Source organism: Mobula hypostoma, chromosome 8, assembly GCF_963921235.1.
Source record: "Mobula hypostoma chromosome 8, sMobHyp1.1, whole genome shotgun sequence".
NCBI lineage: Eukaryota > Metazoa > Chordata > Chondrichthyes > Myliobatiformes > Myliobatidae > Mobula > Mobula hypostoma.
The window spans coordinates 144,808,581-144,827,563 of record NC_086104.1 but is presented as its reverse complement, the minus strand read 5'-3'; the positions used below and the strand labels follow the sequence as shown (position 1 = coordinate 144,827,563).

At 43.4% G+C, this 18,983-nt stretch overlaps 1 protein-coding gene across 1 annotated transcript in view; it reads left to right on the top strand.

Annotated features, from left to right (window-relative positions):
* Positions 1-18,983, top strand: part of LOC134351028 (probable JmjC domain-containing histone demethylation protein 2C) — an 84,930-nt gene that overhangs the window by 46,516 nt on the left and 19,431 nt on the right. Inside the window, exons 10-15 of the mRNA XM_063057010.1 lie at positions 164-325; positions 6,932-7,027; positions 9,466-9,593; positions 12,865-13,042; positions 16,024-16,211; positions 18,558-18,839. Coding sequence (XP_062913080.1) covers positions 164-325; positions 6,932-7,027; positions 9,466-9,593; positions 12,865-13,042; positions 16,024-16,211; positions 18,558-18,839 — 1,034 coding nt within the window. The remainder of the gene's footprint in view (positions 1-163; positions 326-6,931; positions 7,028-9,465; positions 9,594-12,864; positions 13,043-16,023; positions 16,212-18,557; positions 18,840-18,983) is intronic.

Sequence of the window (18,983 nt, the reverse complement as noted above, 5' to 3'; positions counted from 1 at the left end):
ACGCATGATTTCCCCTCCAAGTTATTGTGGTTAACTAAACCTCGTGCAGTGCCATAGATAATGTTAGAAGTCATCTGATCGATGCGACTCAATCAGTGCATTTACCAATTGAAACATTGCCAGCAGTGACGTCGGTATTTCCTATCTTCTTTTCAATCAATAGGGGCCATTGCTTGCAAGGCACCAAATGGAGAGAAGGAAGAAAGGTGTGACAGCTGCCACTCTGTGGTGTTTAACCTTCACTGGGTCTGCCCGAGGTGCGGCTTTTTCGTCTGCATGGAGTGTTACAACCTGAAGCAGAAAAAATGCATGAGGAATGAGAAAGGTAACTCTGCACGTGTGTGTGTGTATAGCAGGGGTATTGTGAGTAATAGAAACGTGCACGTGAACACCTTCACTGGCAGTTCAGCTATGGCTTGTGAAGATGCAGGCATCTTTGTTAGGAGGTGGTGGGATTCAATTCTGACACTTCCTTCTCTCTGGCTGTATGGTTGTAATTGCCAGCTTTCGGAAGAGGCATCAACCCAAGGCCCCAGCTGATCCCGTAAACATACATGGTCCCTCGTCACTTTTTTTTAACAAGAGTAAGTAATTCTTAGTAATAAGTTAGTCAAGGTATCAAGAGATATGGGGAAAAAGCCGGAAATTGGAACTAGATGGGTGAATAGTTTAGCTCATGGGGGAGCTGCGGAGCAGACTCGATGGGCCGAATAGCCTACTTCTGCTCCTTTGTCTTGTGATCTTGTGAATTCTGTAGTTCCCTGGATGATACTTGTATATCAACAAGCATCACTAAGCAAAGAATTGTCTTATTACACTGGACAATCATTTTTTTTCAAAAGTGTTACTTCCTCAGAAAGTTATTTTGCTTATGATACACTACTTGAAGCTGAACACAAATATAATTTCAGACCACTTGTATCACGTAAGAATTTTGAGAGACAAGTAATTAACCTTTATTGAATATAATGCGCTTAATTGCGTAACGGTGCTGATTCTTGCAATAGTTTGACTCAGCTAAAAATATTTTGTTGATTTTTGTTTGTACTCAGTGTCTGAGGCGTCTCGTGTAAGTGTTCAACAATAATCAGCCAGCTTTGATGGATTCCAGTTGCCCTGAGGCAGTTTCTCTTTGACTAATGTCCCGGTGAAACCTTTCACCATGCTCGTCACTGACAATGCCAAGATATGCAGGGAAGAAGTCTAAATGGGAATGCAGAAAATCAATTTTTAGGGACATGTTGCACTTCATGGTTTTGTATGCTTGAGGCATTTTGATACCAGCTGAATATAATTTGGTGCTCTGAATTTACCAAGAAAATTTTCAATAACAACCTTGAATGCCTTCCATGCAATTTTCTCCGGTCCCACTAGAAGTTCTACAAATTGATCTATTAGATCTGTTGACCAACAAAAATGCCTTCCTTAATCTTGACATCAATTATTCTGACTTGAATTACGAATTGAAATAAATATAGGTAATTTTTTTAAAAAACTGCAAGATAGGGAAATTTCATAGTGATGTTCTTGTTCAGGAGCTCAAAATCCATAAGATACACCAAAAAGTATTCAGGAAGCAAAATCTTTGTTGTCCAGTGTTATTACCAAGTTGCTCTTAGTTGTTGAAAGTCCCAAACATTATAACAGTAATGATATTCAAACGTAGTTCATTGACTACAAAGTGCTTGGGGCACCCTAAGGTGTGTAAGGTGCTATGGAGAAGCAGGTGTTTCGGTTGGGTGTTATGGAAAGCATTAATTTTCAAACGCAAACACGAGGAATTTTGCAGATGCTGGAAATTCAAACAACACACATCAAAGTTGCTGGTGAATGCAGCAGGTCAGGCAGCATCTCTAGGAAGAGGTACAGTCGACGTTTCAGGCCGGGACCCTTCGTCAGGTCCCGGCCTGAAACGTCGACTGTACCTCTTCCTAGAGATGCTGCCTGACCTGCTGCGTTCACCAGCAACTTTGATGTGTGTTGCATTAATTTTCAAAGTTGTGTTTAGTGACACACCAAACAACTGTTTTTCGTATTATTTGTAAGACCCGGGTGTGAGCAAATGATGTGGACTAGGGCGGTATGGGAGTGGCTCAAATGTGTGGTACCATACCATGTCAACAGTATGGTATGGGCCCCCAAATTCTAAGAACTTTCTACAGGGGCACGACTGAGAGCATCCTGACTAGCTGCGTCACTGCCTGGTATGGGAACTGTACTTCCCTCAATCGCAGGACTGCAGAGAGTGGTGCGGACAGCCCAGCGCATCTGTAGATGTGAACTTTCCATGATTCAGGACATTTACAAAGACAGGTGCATAAGAAGGGCCCAAAGAATCATTGGTGACCTGAATCACCCCAACCACAAACTGTTCCAGCTGCTACCATCCAGGAAACAGTACGGCAGCATAAAAACCAGGACCAACAGGCTCTGGGACAGCTTCTTCCACCAGGCCATCAGACTACTTAACTCATGCTGACACAACTGTGTTTCTATGTTTTATTGACTGTCCTGTTGTACATAGTATTTATTATAAATTACTATAATTGCACATTTAGACAGATGTAACGTAAAGATTTTTACTCATGTATATGAAGGATGTAAGTAATAAAGTCAAATCAATTCAATTCGTTAGACTGAAAGCGTAAAAGGGTAATCGCAAGGGAACTTGGGAAAGGATAGAGTTTGGCCAGACATAGGATTCTGCTGATAAACAGAATTGGTACCACATCTTTATATTTTCTGCCTTGCGTTCCGTATCAAAGAATTCTGGACTTTGCCTGAGATGCACAGCTGGTGGCACGGTAGCACAGTCATTCGCATAACACTTCACAGTACCAGTAACCCAGGTTCAATTCCCGCCACTGCCTGTAAGGAGTTTGTATGTTCTCCCCATGACTGTGTGGGTTTCCTCAGGGTGCTCCGGTTTCCTCCCCAAAAACCTACCAGTTGGTAGGTTAATAGGCACTGTAAATTGTCTTGTGATTAGGCAAGGATTACGTTGGGGGATTGCTGGGTATCACGGCTCGAAGGGCCTGAGGGCCTGTTCAGCATTGTATCTCAATAAATAAATATACATACAACGCCCAAGCCGTTCTCATTATCCGTCTTTCTACTGCTTCGACAATGTGGTCTATTTGTCACCTGATGCAGCTCCCGAGGTTCTTCTTGACCAGGGTTACGCTTGGATACCTGCTTTGAAAATTCTGTAACTTATGAACTATTCATATCTATAGTGTTGTGGAAGCATCGTGCACCATCTGAAAGCACCGAGGACAGGATGAATGAATTACTATTGTTAATTATTAACGTCTCTCAGGGAAGGAAGTCTGCAGCACTTACCTGAACTAGGTCTAGGCGACCCATCGTAATGTGATCGATACTTAATGGTCCAATAGGGATGGGCAATAAATGCTTGGTGTATTTCATAAACAGATAGTGAAAAGGTTTTCTAATTTTCAAATCCTACCTCACACAGATGAATCACAGTTCTCCAATTGTTTGGAGTTGGCACATCAGGTTATAAATTCTGATAAGTAGTAGCAGTGCTGACAGAAAGAGAATTCGGCTGATATTTTTAACCCTAGAATTATCCAGGGTTCTCGCTAAATCACTGAGTAAGGCTGTTTTGGATGAAATCAGGAAATTTCTTATGGTGGGGGGAGTCTACAACCAGAATAAAGGATCATCCATTTAGAACGGAGATGAGGAGGAATTCCTTTTGCCAGAGAGTGGGCAGTCTGTGGAATTTGTCGTCCCAGGCAGCTGTGGAGGCAAAGTCAGTGGGTGCATTTAAGACAGAGGTTGTTACGTTGTTGACTGGTCAGGGCATGAAGGAATACGGCAAGAAGGCAGGAGATTGGGGCTGAGAGAGAAATAGGTCGGGTATGATGAAACGGTGGAGCAGATCTGATGGGCCAGGTGGCCTAATTCTGCTCCTATATCCTATGATCTAAACAATGTGTCCAATGAATCAGTCTGGCCATTCTCCAACCTCTCTCATTAACAGGGCATTTTCACCCACAGAGCTGCTGCTCGCTGGATTTTTTTTTACCATTCTCTGTAAACTCCACAAAACATTTTGTGTGAAAATCCCCAGGGATCAGCAGTTTCTGAGATACCCAAACCATCCCGTCTGGTACCAACAAGCATTGCACGGTCAGAGTCACTTAGATCATATTTCTTCCCCATTATAACGTTTGGTCTGAACAACAACTGAACCCCTTGACCATGTCTGCATGCTTTTATGCATTGAGTGCTGCCACATGATTGGCTGATTATAATATTTGGATTAGCGAGCAGATGTACTTTTTACAACGTGGCCACTGTGTGTGTATGTCCACATTCCCACACGCAAGAGCTCTGCTGTTAGGTAAAAGTGAATTTTGCAGCGTACATGAGACAGTAAAACTCCAATAACCTGACTATCGCGAAATCCCAGCAGTTTAGCATCAGACTCGTAAGGTAACGTTTGCTGAACTTCCTTATAGCTCATCATTAGAGTATCAACTCCTCGGCTCTCCTGGTTCCTGTACTCCCTCACAACTCGCCAACCCTCAATTTCTGTGCTTCCTTCTGATGCACCAGGACCCCGGTTCCCAGGTTCCCTTTTAATTCACCAGAGCTCTGTTTCCCACACCTTCTTTAAACCAGTTTTATTTTCCCTTGCTCAGTTTAAGATCACCCAGTTCACTGGAAAATCTATTACAATGTTACATAACTTCTTAAAAAAAAAAATTTAATGTGTTTGGGATGATATCTGGAAAATCTGCTACTCCAGCACTACCAGGTTCTCAAGAGGCTAAATATTTTTACTGTATTGTTAAAATGTAATATCCTTCAATGTAATGCTGCATAAACACCATGTAAAATACTGCAGCGTTGCAACAATTCTTGTCTCTCACCCCCATGAGAACTGATGTTGGCTTCGACTCATATAATGGTAAACTGTAGAATAGGGGTCATTTGTGCAAGTTCTTTCAAAGATCAAACCAGTTTATCGCTTCCCAGCTCCTTTCTCATGCTCTCTCATTTCCTCCCCTCATGTTCTGTGTATCCAACGCCGTCACCGTTGAGTCTGTAACATTCAGCTTCGTCCCTCCCCCATGCTGAAGGAAAGAACATGAGCATTAGATGCAAGAGCAGGCCAAACAACAGTCAGATTTTTCTCCTTGTGAAGGTGTGCCTGACGTCTAGCTTCTTGCCTGGAAATAACTCGGCAAATGTGTAGCTCGGGTGGCTGTGTTGAGTTGCTCTCAGATCTTGGCAATCCATTTGCAAACGTTTCGTCACCGTACTAGGAGACATCATTAGCGAGCTGTTCACTTGCGGTGTGTCCTCCGAATGCTTGGCCTTTATATACTTAACAATCATTTGATTGGTTGTTGTTATGGAAACCCAACTGTGACCTAAGGACGGGATCTCGTCACTGATTCATTACGCTCCGTGTTCCACAATAAACTCAACAACCCATCTACACCCTTCAGAGGCAAAGAAATCCAGCTTCTGTCTTTCCAGATATAGAAGCCTACCCTCATTTTGGTCCTGAATGGTTGATCCTGGATGTAGACTCTTCACTTTGGACAAAGTACACCGGAAATGTGGTCTCGCCAAAGGCCTGTACAGTCTCAGCAAAGTTTCATTAATTTTCTGTCCCACATTAAAAACGTTTGTCTTCCTAAATGCTCATTGTACCTTCATGTTTACTACTTCTCGGGAACCAGCAAGCCCCATTCCTCGGCATGCAAGCATTTGCAAGTTTCTCACTACTAGAGTGCACAACCTCACATTTTCCTACATTTCTTACATCTGCTCCAAATCCAAAGGCCAAATTGAGAAAGATTGCATCCAACCAAATCAAAAGTTGGCCATGTCCAGGCCATAGAGTGTATCAAAGCGACTGAACCCAATGTTTGGGTGACAATCTAGGCTCTGGGCCAGCTTGAAAAGATCAGAGCGTTGGGCACCGTTCAGCTCACTGCTCCACTCTGTGCTGAACTAGGGGGCTGTGGACAGATTCCCTTTGTGGACTCCTGTTCAGAATGCTATTTATTTGCTTTAATTGTTTCCATGATTTGTTTTTGATTTTTTTTTTCTCTCTGCACATTGGGTGTTTGTTTTTTGTTACGGGTTCTTTCAGGTTTCTTTGTTTTGTGGCTGCCTGTAAGATGGCAAATTTCAAGGGTTGTACAATGTATACATGCTTTGATAATAAATATACTTTGAAATCCCTGGCAGAAGCCAGCTGATGAATGTGGGAGCACAGCAGAATAGGCTCCTCTTACCAGCAGATCAGAACCAAATCTACTAGTCAATCAGCAAGCTGTTTAGTCCTGTGCTGGTGCACATTATAGCCAGTGCCTTGGATTCTCCTCACCACTTTCCTTTCAGTCCCTAAGCCAGTTTCTAAGCTTTATAGATCCAAGTCAAAAAAAAAATCCTTCATTTTTGTTGGAGCCGTTTGAATGTTGCAGCTTAGCCTTGCAAAGATTGAAAAGGAAACAGGAAAAATCTGTTTATCACCAGCAGCTTTAGAGAAAGGATTGCCTGCAGTGGAAAAACATGCTTGCTTCACTGTAACTGAACCTTTACTGTACCATTATGATAAAAATCGTATATCAAGATTATGATCGGGATCATACAGTTTATCGTATAGAGGAATGCTTTTGTTTGGACTGAAATCTAATTAGAGTTGGGCACTGTAGAGGCATCAGACAAAAAGATAAGGCTGTATGGGGTAATATGTCTTTGAGGTGGAAGGAGCACCTTAAACTTGCCGTCTTGCTGAATATAAATTTAAAATGTGGGGTCTTCAAGGAAATGGAGTGATGATTTCTTATGTCAGTAGATAAATGTTGTTCTGTTGTTTGAGCTGTGACAGGATGTCCACAACATTTGCCAGACTTCTGATGTAATTAATGTTTCCTTTCAGAGAGGGGTGAAGACCTCACAGCATGGCTGAAATGTGCTAAGGGACACAATCATGACGTGAAGAGCCTGCAGCCAACGCAGTTGGTTCCTAACTCTGGTAAGAGCTTTTCCACAGCTGCTTTGTTCAGTTAATTTTGGGAGTTGATCCTCATCCCTTGAAGCCATCTTGATTTGTTGTGTCAGAGCTGCCATTTTGTGTCAGTCCTTCCAGACTGGGCAATTCTGACTAGAGCCTGTTCTTAAGAAAATTCAGTGAAGCCATTGTCTTGGATTGCGTGGTGGAAAAGGGGGATCCATAATCCCCAAGCTCCATGGCTTCAGTAGACTAATTTGGGTCAAAGGTATGAGGCACAGTAATTGAGAGGGGAAGAGGGAGATGATCACCATGTGGATGTTGAGAGAGATGGAGGGTTATTGCACCATTTACACCTTCACTCAAACTCTATCCCCTTCATAATCCGAGCCTCCTCACAGTCCAAGGAATCCTCTCCACTCTCATTGTGGAACGTGGGCGGCCTTGACTAAATGCAACCATGAAGAATCTTATCACTCTCAGCAATTGTACATCGAGGATCATCCAAATTTCCATTTGGAGCCTGGCTCTATTTGGTGGGAAATTTGTGTCATTAAGAGCAGAAGAACTCAAGCAACTGAATGTGCAGTACTTCCAAAGGCGGTGTGTAGATCTGTCTCAAACTCTACCGCCTGTATCCAAATTAGCACAGACTCCCAGTCATCCATCATCCTTTGTCACTGATCCATGTTTCTGCTGGTAAAGTAACTTCAAATTATAACCTTTCTCCCATGTCCCTAAATCCATCATGGTCTCACTGCTTCCTGCCCCTTGTTGTAATAATAATATAATATTTATAGAATATCTGGGCACACTTAATAAATCCAATAACCTTAATAGAATCAATGAAAAAACACACCAACAGGGCGGATAATCAGTAAGACGACGACAATAATAATAATTTTTTTTCTCTTTTGTATTTGCACAGTTTGTTGTTTTTTGCACACTGATTGTCCACCCTGTTCGTGTAGCCTTTCATTGATTCTATTATGGTTATTTGATTTATTGACAATGCTTGCAAGAAATTGAATCACAAGGTTGTATATGGTGATAGATATCTACTTTTAACTTTTGAACTTTGACCTTTGAACTCGGAACCCCAAATGAGGCTTGTATTCCAATTTTATTTGATGTATCCAGCAATGCATTCTGGTACATTCTACTACCTTAAAGGGTGCATAATGCAGATTATATCCTCAATCATTCCCCTTTTCCACCTTACTGCGTACTTCAACTACGTGTTTATTTGGGCAGGACTGTACTACTTTGAGCAGGGAATGGAAAACTAAATCTGGTTAACATAAAGGATTCCATTCGAGGGGGCGCCATCTCCCTTAAAGGAGTGAGCACAGGGTACGTAGCTGGGGTCATGAGGGAGAGGCGATATTGCCCATGTGTCAACCCCTTCTGATAGTCCTTCCAGACCAACAGTTTTGACCACAAGTCCATCAGGGACTGGTCAGCAGGGGAAGGACTCGAGGGATACCGTGCGGTCGTTCCCTGAGCATCTGGCAGAATGCCTCATCGCCAGATCGCGCCATCAGGCACTTGGTCTGGCTGGCAGTGAGAGGGGCCTTCCCAGTCAGATCCTTCCTGCATCCCCAGAGCACCCCTCCCAACATTCACATCCCACAGGGTGACTGTACTGGAGACGAGAGTGAGTTTGTGAAGAAAGGTCCACGGGCCTGTGTCACGGCTCATCCCAATCAGCTGCGTGGCAGAGATACTCTCTGATCTACGGGTCACGCTCACAGAGACAGACGTCACATGCTGAAGTAAGATCGCCAACTCGGTGGTGAAAGATGCCCTTTGCTCTTCCCCGAATCCTTTTGGCCTGCCAGCGCATCGAGATGTTGGTAGAAGAATGCTGACAGCTAACACAATCCAGGCCACAAGAGTACGTGCTGTGGGACGAACCAAAGCTATTTGCAGCCACCGTAAGGGCTCAGTGGCAAAGGACCGCAGTATAGGGGTCTTCCTTCTGGAAAGGAAGAGGCCAGGCTGGGGAACTTTTTATTAGTGACCACCCAAGTGGAGGGGGGGGGCCTCACATGAGTGGCAACAGTGCAATTGGTTTTAAGAAATGTAAAGAGCACTATATAATGCATTGCCTATAAATGTAAGTCGCTGCAAGATTTATTCTTGTAAATTTTTTTTTGTGAATGAAGTTTTTTTTTAAATTTCTTAAAAACTCTTCTCCACGAGGGCTGGACTTGCCACCTCTAGAGAGATTCTGAAGCCCTTGTTCTTGAGCAATGTAGTTGATACAGGGGAAACCCCTTTGCTTGCCTTACCCATACCTCCCTTGCCAGGTTAACTCCCTGTAGAGTCCCATGGTAATAAAAGGGGGAAAATGAGTGAGAGAGAGGTTTACCCCTTGCAATGGAACAGATCTCAAGGGGGTAGGGGAGAAAGTGGGAAATTCTCGAACTGACTCCCCTTTTCCTTTTGTTCTTTCACAGCATTGGTCAGCCTCTGTGAAAGGATGCACAGAGGTAAGAACAAACTGGGCATCAAATCAAGTTGCACTTGTGTCGATGGAGATAAGAACCGGTTTAGCAAAGCAGCTGCGTTGAATAGGAGTCCCAAGGTAACAACTGATTTCAAGCTGACGATGGCTGATATTCTCTGAAAGGGAACAACATAACATGGGCCAGTAACCACAAGCTTCTCCCTGCTGGTCAGAGGATGGTGGCTTGGATCATGTTTCGAAAAGAACAGACAGGAGCAATGGGCCAACTGACCGCTTCTGCTGTTCCATTCCCTGGTTCCTGCTGGGGCAGTTTAACAGAGAGGCCAACTGTGATCATTTATTGAGATACAGCACAGAATATGTCCTTCTGGCCTTTTGAGCTGCGGCACCAAGCAATTTCCTGATTTAATAACCCTAGCCTAATCATGGGGCAATTTACAATAACCAATTAACCTATCAAACGGTCCGTCTTTGACTGTGGGAGGAAACCCACACAGTTACGAGGAGAACATACAAACTCCTTACCTGAAACTTTTCACCTTTCACCCTTAACCCATGACCTCTATTTGTAGTGCAACCCAACCACAGTGGAAAAAGCCTGCTAGCATTTATCCTATCTGTACCCTTCATAATTTTGTATACCTCTATCATATCTCCTCTCAGTTTTATACATTCTAAGGAAAGCATCAATTTCTCGTATAGAATAGTCACAGAAAAATTCAGAACAGAAACAGGCCCTTTGGCCCATCTAATCCATGGTTCTTGCACCTTCTCCAGCATTATATGCTTTACATTTTTCCTTTAACAAGTCTTCATAAAAAAAAAAGTTATTCCACATTTCTATGAATTAAATTTAATCTCCCATGTTTGTATCAGTCACTTTAGATCCTGTTTGCTGTTATCTCACTTCCAACTTTGTGACATTTACCAATTATTGAATGATTTTTGGCATACCGAGTCAAATCCACTCATTTCTTTCAAGAGAAAGTGCAGTGCCCCCTTTCACCACACTTTTTTTGCACTACACTGTTGTATGACTTCCCCCAGCCTGAAGAACAATCAGTCGTACTGTTGCATGCTTCCAAGTCAGTCTTGTATCCATTGCATCACCTCCCTGTTTGTCCCATTGGCTCTAAATCTGCTGACACGTTTATTACATGGTACTTTGCTAAATGACTTCCGGAATTCCATTAACCGAACGTCAGATGCATTGTCCTCTGTTCCACGATTGAAAGAAAACTATGGTTAATGGGACATAGTGTGCATCTGTTAATCAAAGATGTACAAACGAGTTGTGTTGTTCCTAATTATTGCTTCCAGCAGCTTCCTCACTGACAGAGTTAAACTGACTGGCCTGCGATTGCTGGATTTATGTCTACATCCTTCCTTGAACAATGGTGTGACATATGCCAGCCCCCTGACACCGCCTCAACATTGAGGAAGGAACAAACTCCATAGTTTCAACCCTTATTTCCTCACTGACGGAGAAAGCGTCCCTTCCACTCTTGCATGACTTTCCTACCTTAATTATTTCCAGCACCTCCTCTTTATTCACATTTTAACCTACTTGTTATCTCAGCATCTCCACTTCTATAACTTCGGCATTTGCTTCCTTGTTGAAAACAATGACAGTAAGAAAAACTGGATTTACACAAACATTTTTTCAGTATAGATATAACCAGAACTTGTCAGGCTGGGTAACAGCTTCTTTCCCTGGGCTGTTAGGTTTCTTAATGCCCTAGAATCACCCAACTCACGTGTGGCTTGTCTGAATGCCCTGGTTATTGATCGACTGATCACCTTTTCATCTTTTATTGCTGCATGTTTCACATAATTTATACTACTGCTTGTTTTTATTATGAGGCCGTAAGATATAGGAACAGAATAGGCCATTTGGCCCATCGAATCTGCTCCACCATTTCATTATGGCTGATCCACTTTTCATAGTCTCAGTAATATTTATACTGTCTTACATAAGCATGCACCTCGCACTTTATGTCAACCTTCAGGCCCTGCCACTCAGGGGCTTGTGCTAGTATTATTTTGTGATTTTTTTTTATGTACTGGATCGTAACGACACTCAGTGGCCATGTTATTAGGTACACCTGTACACCTCAATAATGCAAATATCTAACCAGCCAATTATGTGGCAGCAACTCATTGCATAAAAGCATGCAGACATAGTCAAGAGGCTCAGTTGTTGTTCGGACCAAACATCAGAATGGGGAAAGGTATGTGATCTAAGTGACTTTGACCATGGAATGATTGCTGTTATCAGACAGGATGGTTTGAATACCTCAGAAACTACTAACCTTTTGGGATTTTCATGCCCAGCAGTCTCGAGTTAATGAGTGAGGTCAGAGGACAATGGCCAGGCTGGTTCAAGCTGACAGGAAGGAAACAGGTCTTTAGGACGGCACAGTAGCGCAGTGGTTAGCACAACACTTTACAGTGCAGGCAACCTGGGTTCAATTCCCACCGCTGCCTGTAAGGAGTTTGCACGTTCTCCCCTTGAGGGTTTCCTCCAGGTGCTCCGGTTTCCTCCTACAATCAAATACATAGCAGTTGGTAGGTTAATTGGTCATTGTAAATTGTCCCGTGATCAGGCTCGCCTTAAAACAAGAGATTACTGGGTGGTGCGGCTCAAAGGACTGGAAGGGCCTATTCTGTGCTGTATGTCAATAAGTGTTGGCGCGTGGCCAAGTGGTTAAGGCGTCGGTCTAGTGATTCGAAGGTCGCTAGTTCGAGCCTTGGCTGAGGCAGCGTGTGTGTCCTTGAGCAAGGCACTTTACCACACATTGCTCTGCGACGCCACCGGTGCCAAGCTGTTGTCGCAGTTTGGGTCCTAATGTCCTTCTCTTGGACAACATTGGTGTCATGGAGAGGGGAGACTTGCAGCATGGGCAACTGCCGGTCTTCCATACAACCTTGCCCAGGCCTGCGCCCTGGAAACCTTCCAAGGCGCAAATCCATGGTCTCATGAAACTAACGGATGCCTATTAAAATTATGTCAATAGGTAAATAAGTAACTCAGACAGCCCCACTAAAAAAGAGTTATATTTTGTTGTGCAGAAGAACATCCGAACACAGGTCAAACCTTGAAGAGGATTGGCTACAGCAGCAGAAGACCGCCAACATATACACTTAGTGGCCACTTTTTAGGTGCAGGGTATACCTAGCAAAGAGGCCACTGAGAGTGTATACGTGCTGTGTTTTGCACCTTGGCCCCAGACAAAGATGTTTAACTGTATACATGTGTATGGTTGGGTGACAATAAACTTGAACTCAGACAAAGCAGTGGTGAATGTTAATAGTTCTACGACAGTTATTCAAAGAATGTTTATCTTACTAGTTCAGTACACTAATGTTCCGTGCTCCTTACTTGCAGCTGCAGACAGAGGCAAAGGTGGAAGAGACATGCTCCCTGATGTCTGGAGAGAAGTCTGCTAAGACCAGGTCGATGCATGAGCACAGCCAGGGGTCCAACAGCAACCACTCCTGCTCCCAGTCACCACTGCACTGGCTGGCGGAGCTCGCTACGCGCAAGGCAAAAGAGGAAGCAAGTGGTGAGGAAATGTAACCACTAACTGTAACTTTGTATCTAGTGTAGCACCGCCATTCATTGGGTCACAATTACTAGTGGTGCAGGTCTTGTGTTTACCCTGCAGACTGTTTTACTGGAATCTGGTGGGGTCAGGATAGTACCATTGGAGATTCACCCTAAACCTAGTCTGTGCTGTAGTTACCTTGAGAGAGTTTGAAAGCAAAAAAAAAAAAGACGAGCTGAGGCCAAGCCTATGTCGCTTTTGAACAAGAACAGAGACGTGTGTGGTGACGAGAAGCAAATCATTTCATGCTACACTGAGCTCGGCTGCCCTAATACCAAGCGACGTATCAGCTTGCCATCCAACCTGTCCCATTGGGCTTTGGTCAGGTAGCTAGTCTCAGCTGCTCTGTAAGTTATTCAAACAAGAGGCACGGGAGCCTGAAGACACACACTCAAAGTTTAGAAAACTGCTTCTTCCCCTCCGCCATCAGATTTCTGAATCGACGATGAACCAACAAAACACACTACTTCACCATTTTGTTCTCTTTTTCCACTAATTTAATTTGTGTGTGTATATATATATATGTATTTTTTTAGTAATTTATAATATTTTATATGTATTGCACTGTACTGCTGCTGCAAAACAAATTTCATTACATATCCCAGTGATACTAAATCTGATGCTGATTCCTTACCCTCAGTCGACTCATTTTCCTTGTGAAGGAACAGAGTGCTTGACACTGTTTCCACTGCCACTGCAAGCAGCAACTACCGGATTTGTACAACTTTTTGTTCCTGTTTATTCTTTTTTTAAATTTTGGATCTGGGTATTAGAGACAAGGCAAGCATTCATTGCCAATTGCATTCATTGCCACTGCAGTTCAGTGGCCCTGCTGAGCTATTTAAGAGGCAACTGCATTGGTGGGTCTAAAGTCACATATTCACTGAGTAAGAATGGCAGATTTCCTTCCTTAAAGGAAATTAGAATAGACCATTAAGTTCCATATATATTTTCTGTTCATCAACCTCACTTTTGGATTAGAAAATCAGTTTAAATTCCACAGCTCCATAGTTGGAAGGGAAGTATGGTATAGGACTTCAGGCCTCTGTACTTCCTGCCCGATGGCAGCTTCAGTGGCAGAATTTGAACTTGGGCTTCTAGATTTTATTTGTCTAGCGTCTTTACCTCACACACTTTACCACCAGTGTATTCCGGAAGCTTTTTACTTAAAATTAGTTGCTCATTGACAGACAGAATCGTGCAGGAACTTTTGAACAGGGTGGAATCCCTCAGATGCTAGAAGCCATAGAAACTACAGCACAGAAACAGGCCCTTTGGCCCTTCTTGGCTGTGCCGAACCATTTTCTGCCTAGTCCCACTGACCTGCCCATGGACCATATCCCTCCATACACCTCCCATCCATGTATCTGTCCAATTTATTATTAAATATTAAAAAAGAACCTGCATTTACCACCTCATCTGGCAGCTCATTCCATACTCCCACCACTCTCTGTGTGAAGAAGCCCCCACTAATGTTCCCTTTAAACTTTTCCCCCCTCACCCTTAACCCATGTCCTCTGGTTTCTTTCTCCCCTTGCCTCAGTGGAAAAAGCCTGCTTGCATTCACTGTATCTATACCCATCATAATTTTATATACCTCTATCAAATCACCCCTCATTCTTCTACGCTCCAGGGAATAAAGTCCTAACCTATTCAACCTTTCTCTGTAACTGAGTTTCTCAAGTCCTGGCAACATCCTTGTAAACCTTCTCTGCACTCTTTCAACCTTATTTATATCCTTCCTGTAATTTGGTGACCAAAACTGAACACAATACTCCAGATTCGGCCTCACCAATGCCTTATACAACCTCATCATAACATTCCGGCTCTTATACTCAATACTTTGATTAATAAAGGCCAATGTACCAAAAGCTCTCTTTACGACCCTATCTACCTGTGACTGTATCTGTATTCCCAGATCCCTCTGTTCCACTGCACTCCTCAGTGCCTTACCATTAACCCTGTATGTTCTACCTTGGTTTGTCCTTCCAACGTGCAATACCTCACACTTGTCTGTATTAAACTCCATCTGCCATTTTTCATCTCTCGGAGATGTTATCAAAATTCTGAGATTGGTTTCTTTCCGTTCTATGTTTTCTTTTTGTGCTCTCGCTCATTCTTTCTTGTTGCTGATTGGCAGGCTGGGAGTTTGTGATCTGTTAGTTTTTTTTGTGCGAGGGAGGGGTTTGGGTTTGTGAGTGTTTACTTATTTTTTCTTTTTGTGTGGAGGTGGATTTATGTCTGTCTTTCAACTACTGTGGTATTCTGTATCTTGTGGCTATCTGGGGAAGACAAATCTCAGGGTTGTATTCTGCATACACGCTTTGATAATAAAAAGAACCTTTGAACCTTTGAATCTCTCGAATGCAATATTGAGGAATAGCAGGCAGTGTGGGCCCATGTCTGGCCTGGATGGTAAATGGGGTCACCTAACAGGTTCTTTCAATCTGGTCAAACATTTTTTTAAAAAAAAAAAACAACAAAAACAACATGGGGTTTCAGAAACAAGCAAGGTTCAGGAGATGCAAGAGATTGCACATGGTGGAATCTGGAGCAACAGGTAATCTGTTGGAGGAACTCGGCAGGTCAAACAGCATCCAAAGAAGAAAAGGAATTCTCGACGATTTGTGCCGAAACATCGCCAATTCCTTTTCTCCCACAGATACTGCTCAACCCACTGAGTACATCCAGCAGATTGCTTGTCGTGGAAGGAAGATCCAAATGCTCCCCCAAAGCCCTTCTTTCAGAGTTTCCTTTGTTGCTATTAGGTCAGGGCACAAGGGGTATATGTACCATAGCTAAGTAACCTACCAGATGGTTATTCGTAGTTTCAGGTCATTCCTGTCTGCTTTCAGTTCTTGGGTGAAACTGAAACTTTATAGATTGCAAGTTCTAAGATGAACACACCATTGATTTGATTCTCTTCACCGTAACCACAGAAGCAGAAGAGATACCAGGTAATAGACGCAGAAACACAGCCTCGAAAAGCCCTGCAGACCAGGAGTCTAAGTCGGCCGAGCACTGTTCAACACTGTGCGACCTGCTCACCAGCACAGCGGGGAAACTGCGCTTGGGATCCACAGACGCTGGCATCGCATTCGCTCCAGTCTACACAACATTAAACAGTGTAAGCATGGGTCTGGGCAAAGAGGGGTCTTGGCCCAAAATATCAACTGTTAGTTCTTTTCCATAGATGGTTCCTGACCTGCTGAGTTCCTCCAGCGCTTTCTGTGTGTTGCAAAGAATAGAGTGGTTTCTTCAGGCTGAGCAAGTGGGGGATTTATGAGGGAGTGAGCTAGGGGACTCTTGCAGTGTGGTCAGGCTAATCCCACGACACAAGAACACTATAGTAAATCACAAAAGATCCCAACTGGCTCACTGGGGAACAAGTGGGACAAACCAATCCAATATTCTATCGACAAATTTTAATCAAAAAAAGTCATTATTTGATCATTAGTGACATCAGATGTATGAAAATGTTGCCAGGACTTGAGAAACCTAAGCCCTACTAAATATTGAAAGGCCTATCTAGAGTGGAGGTCAAAGGATATTTCCAATACTGGGAGAATCCATGACCAGTGGGCACAGCCTCAGAATAGAAGAAGGCTCCCAACCTTTTTTATGCTACCATTAACCAAGGGGATCATGGACCCCTTGTTGGGAACCCCTAAGACAGAAGGACATCCCTTTAGAACAGAGGAGGAATTTCTTTAGCCAGAGGGTAGTGAAACTGAAATTCATTGCCACAGACAGTTGTGGGGGCCAAATCATTGGGTATATTTAAAGCACAGCTTGATAGGTAAGGGCTTCAAAGGTTACATGGAGAAGGCAGGAGAATAGGGTTGAGAGGGAAAATAAATCTGCCATGATCAAATGGTGGAGCAGACTCAAAGTGATAAATGGCCTAATTCCGCTCCTATGTCTTGTACCTGTTTCATAGCAAGAAGCTAAATAGGCCAGGACTCTGCTCTGTGAACACAGGAGATTGAGTAGTGTCCTTGCAGAGCTATACAAAATCTTTAGGGGCCTAGGTGGGTAAATGCACATAGGTACCAAAATTAGAGGGTGCAGGTTTAAGGTCAGAGAGGAGAGATTTAAAAGGGTGCTGAGGAGTAGATCCTTCATGCAGAGGGTGGTGCTTATGTGGAACAAGCTGACAGAGAAAATATTTGAGGCAGGTACAATAACAATTCAACAGGCTCTTTTGATTTTTGTGTTTTTATATTCTGTGTTTTTGCCCATTCTTTCTTGTTGCTGTTTGCACAATTTGTTTTATGCACATGGGGGTCGGGGGGAGAGAGTTCATGTTCTTGTTGCCATTTTAAGGATTTGTTTTTTTTTAATGTGGGGGCTGATACTTTTTCTTTGTTTCATGGCTGTCTGAGAAGACAAATCTCAGGATTGTGTACTGCATACATACCTTGATAAGAAACCCACTTTGAACTTTGACTTGGATAAGTACTTGGCGGGGATTAGACGGATATGGGCCAAGCAAATAAGATGAGCTAATATGGGAATCTGAGCCAGCTTGGGCTAGTTACGCCAAGAGAGCTTTTTCTGTGCTGTATTGCTCTGTGACAATATTCTGCTTACTGGATAAATGACTTCAGCACCTGAATTATAGGGAAAGGTGGAATTGGTTAGGACCTTTTTCCCTGGCGCAAAGGAAGATGAGGGGAGATTTGATAGAGGTCTATAGCATTATGAGTGGTATACAGTTATGGTAAATGTAAGCAGGTTTTTCCCGCTGAATTTGGATGAGACGACAACCAGAGGCCATGGGTTAAGGGTGAAAAGTGAAATATTTAAGAGGAGCATGAGGGGGATCTTCTTGACTCCGAGGGTGGTGAGAGTGTGGAACGAGCTGACAGCGCAATTGGTGGATATAGGGTCGATTTCAGCACTTAAGAGAAATTTGGGTAATTACATGGTTGGGAGGGATATGGAGGGCTATGAGGTGCAGGCCAATGGGATTGGGCAGAATAATATTTTGGGCACAGTCTGGATGGATCGAGGGGCCTGTCGCTGTGCTGTAGTGTTCTACGACTCATTGAGACTCGTACAGTGCTTTGGGACAATCTATTATTTTTTTTCCCAGCTGCGTGCCTTGAGTTGCTCCTTTCCAGTCAATGCCACCTGGTGAGATGAAGTGACTTTTGATTGCTTTGATGGTTGCTTCAAGCAAACTAGCTGCATATTAAGCTCAAGAATGCCTTCTCTTCCAAAGCTCCCTAGAGCTTTGTGATCCACTGCCACAACCAAAAGGGGCACAGGTCTATAACAATATGCTAATCTCCTCTTTGTGCAACAATCCTGAAGTTGCAGCAGTAAGTCTCAATGGCTGAACAAACTGCACTATCCACCCACCTGTGCTCCCTTCCCGTACGGTTTGCCACACCTCGCCCTTAATGCAAATACGCTGCCGCTCAGCACGTGAGGTTCTAAAGTACTGTTTCTCGTTCTGACATGACAGTGTACCGTGTCATCACAGAACATGCCAAGCATCCTGGACGACATCATTGCGTCAGTGGTGGAGAAGAAGATTCCAATCACCAAAGCTCCGAGGCAGAACGCGGAAGATCAGACGGGGAAGACAACTCAGGATAAAGAATCTGACCAGATCCCCACGCAAAGTCAAGAACAGAGCTCCACCATCCATTATTCGTGGCTTGCCAAAGGAACTTTTCCATGGATACAGGATCCCACGAACAAGAATAACTGGAAATTCTTCCAGGAATACTGGATAAAAGGGCTGGTGAGAAATGTTTATAATTAACAGATTTATAAAAATTCTACAAAGACACTTATGTCTCTGTATTATCCTATTGATGACTCCGGTGCAAGCGCATTATAGTATAGGCACATTGTGAAGAAGGTTAATGGCATGTTGGCCTTCATA